Source organism: Engraulis encrasicolus, chromosome 17 (genome assembly GCF_034702125.1).
Source record: "Engraulis encrasicolus isolate BLACKSEA-1 chromosome 17, IST_EnEncr_1.0, whole genome shotgun sequence".
NCBI classification, from domain to species: domain Eukaryota; kingdom Metazoa; phylum Chordata; class Actinopteri; order Clupeiformes; family Engraulidae; genus Engraulis; species Engraulis encrasicolus.
The window spans coordinates 19,992,761-19,995,260 of record NC_085873.1 but is presented as its reverse complement, the minus strand read 5'-3'; the positions used below and the strand labels follow the sequence as shown (position 1 = coordinate 19,995,260).

General features: G+C 50.3%; 1 protein-coding gene across 1 annotated transcript in view; it reads left to right on the top strand.

Annotated features, from left to right (window-relative positions):
* Positions 1 to 2,500, top strand: part of LOC134467652 (dynein axonemal heavy chain 9-like) — a 296,718-nt gene that overhangs the window by 22,290 nt on the left and 271,928 nt on the right. The window contains exon 12 of the mRNA XM_063221491.1: positions 552 to 620. Coding sequence (XP_063077561.1) covers positions 552 to 620 — 69 coding nt within the window. The remainder of the gene's footprint in view (positions 1 to 551; positions 621 to 2,500) is intronic.

Sequence of the window (2,500 nt, the reverse complement as noted above, 5' to 3'; positions counted from 1 at the left end):
CGCTTCTACTCCATTTTTGCATTTTTCGCCGAGCTGTGATCAACTTGTTGTTGACCGCTGCTCTCTTGTGGCGGTTTCCGCGTACTGCAGGACGTTTGGAAATGACACGCAGGATGTTTTTGAGATGGATTTTTTTTGTGTGTCAGCGTGGAGAGGGCTTTGAATTTGATGCATCATAAATGATGCATCTGGCGCGATAGGGTTAAGGGTGCTGACCAAAATATTGTAAAACTGAAAAATGAAAAAAGGTCGCACCATGCATAGGTTTCTTTATTACACAGACGCGTTTCGGCGCTCTGCCTTCCTCAGTGTGCCTTAGATAACTTCGGATTCTTCATTTATACCCTTACCGTACCTATTTACACCCTTACCTACCAAGATAATACACTCTGTACAGGTGCATGGAGTCAACTGTTTGTGTGTGTGTGTGTGTGTGTGTGTGTTTGACATGCTGTGTGTCCCTTCTGTTCAGGTGTATGGAGTCAACTGTTTGTGTGTGTGTGTATGTTTGCGTGTGTGTGTTTGACATGCTATGTGCCCCTTCTGTTCAGGTGTATGGAGTCAACTGATGGCCAGAGGATGATCCAGAAACACCATGAGCTACTGCAGATGCTGAAGAGGTGAGACCACACACACACACCCACACACACACACACACACACATGCATACACACACACACACACACACACACACCTACACACAGACACACACACACACACGGATGCACACCTACACACAGACACACACACACACACGGACGCACACGCACATGCACATGCACGCGCACGCGCACGCACACGCACATACATACATGCATGCACGCATACACTCACGCACACGCACGCACACACACGCACGCACACGCACACGCACAAGCACCTACACACCCTAACATACACACACACACACACACACACGGCAAAGTAGCATCCACAAGTACCACTAGCTGGGGCAGCTGTTGAGATGTCGAGGTCAGACACACACACACACACACACACACACACACACACACACACACACACACACACACACACACACACACACACACACACACACACACACCAAGCCATGGTGCAGCTGCTGTAAAGGTGAGATGAGATGTGCTGTCCAGATTCCCCTATCATGTCCATGATTTAGTGGTTACATAGTCACACACACACACACACACACACACACACACACACACACACACACACACACACACACACACACACACACACACACACACACACACACACAACCACACACACACACACACACACACACACACATGGACACACATACACACACACACACACACACACACGTGCACACATACACGCATGCATGCACACTCATGCACAGACACACACACACACACACACACACACACACACACACACACACACACACACACACACACACACACACACGTGGACACACATACACGCAGACACGCACACACACACACACACACACACACACACACACACACACACACACACACACACACACACACACACACACACACACACACACACACACACACACATGCCCCCAGTGGCAGCCAGATGATATTTGTCTAGATGCCCCTCCACTCTATATGTCAGGTGATTTAGGGCCTCAATATATCTGCACCCTCACCCCTCTTCTCCTCTCCTCCTGCTCTCCTTTTCTTCATCCCTCTCTTCTGCTACTGCTCCTCTTTATCCTCCTCCTCTCCTCTTTATCATCCTCTTATCCTCCTGTCTTTCTCCTCCTCTTCTCCTCCTTCCCCTTCTCTTAATCCCCCACTCCTCCACTTCTCTTCTCCTTTATCCTCCTGCTCTCCTGCTGTCCTCCCTTTACTCTCCTCTCCTCTTCTCCTCCTGTTCTCTTCTCCTTTACTCTCCTCTTCTCCTCCTGCTCTCTTCTCCTTTACTCTCCTCTTCTCCTCCTGCTCTCTTCTCCTTTACTCTCCTCTCCTCTTCTCCTGTTCTCTTCTCCTTTACTCTCCTCCTTTCCTCCTTCAATCTGGCTCCCCCTTCCTTCCATAATCCTTTTCTGCATGAGATCCCTTACACCCCCCCCCCCCCGCCTCCTCTTCTCATGCTCTCCTCTTCTTCCTTCTCCTCCTCCCCCCCCCCCTCCTTTTTATCCTTTTTTCTGTGGCTTCGCTCTCCTCTACTCTTCTCCTCTCCTCCTGCCCCCGCAACCTTTTTTCCCCTTCATCCTCCTGCTCTCCTCTCCCGTCATCCTCCTCTTCTCATCCTCCTCTTTTTCCTCCTCTTCTCCTCCTGCCCTCCCTTTATCCTTTCCTCTGCAGCCTCCCTCTACTCCCACCATACTCCGAGCCCCCCCTTTTTCCTCCCTCATCTCTGCAACACTCGTCCGCCTGAGTGTGAGAACATGGTCCATTCATCACCTCCTCTCCTCACCTCATAATCCCAGAGACCAACACTGCAATGCCCAGAGATTTTATCCATCTGCAGGGATGGGTTATGACTCCATGGGCCCCAGGGTCAGACAAAAAGAAAGAAA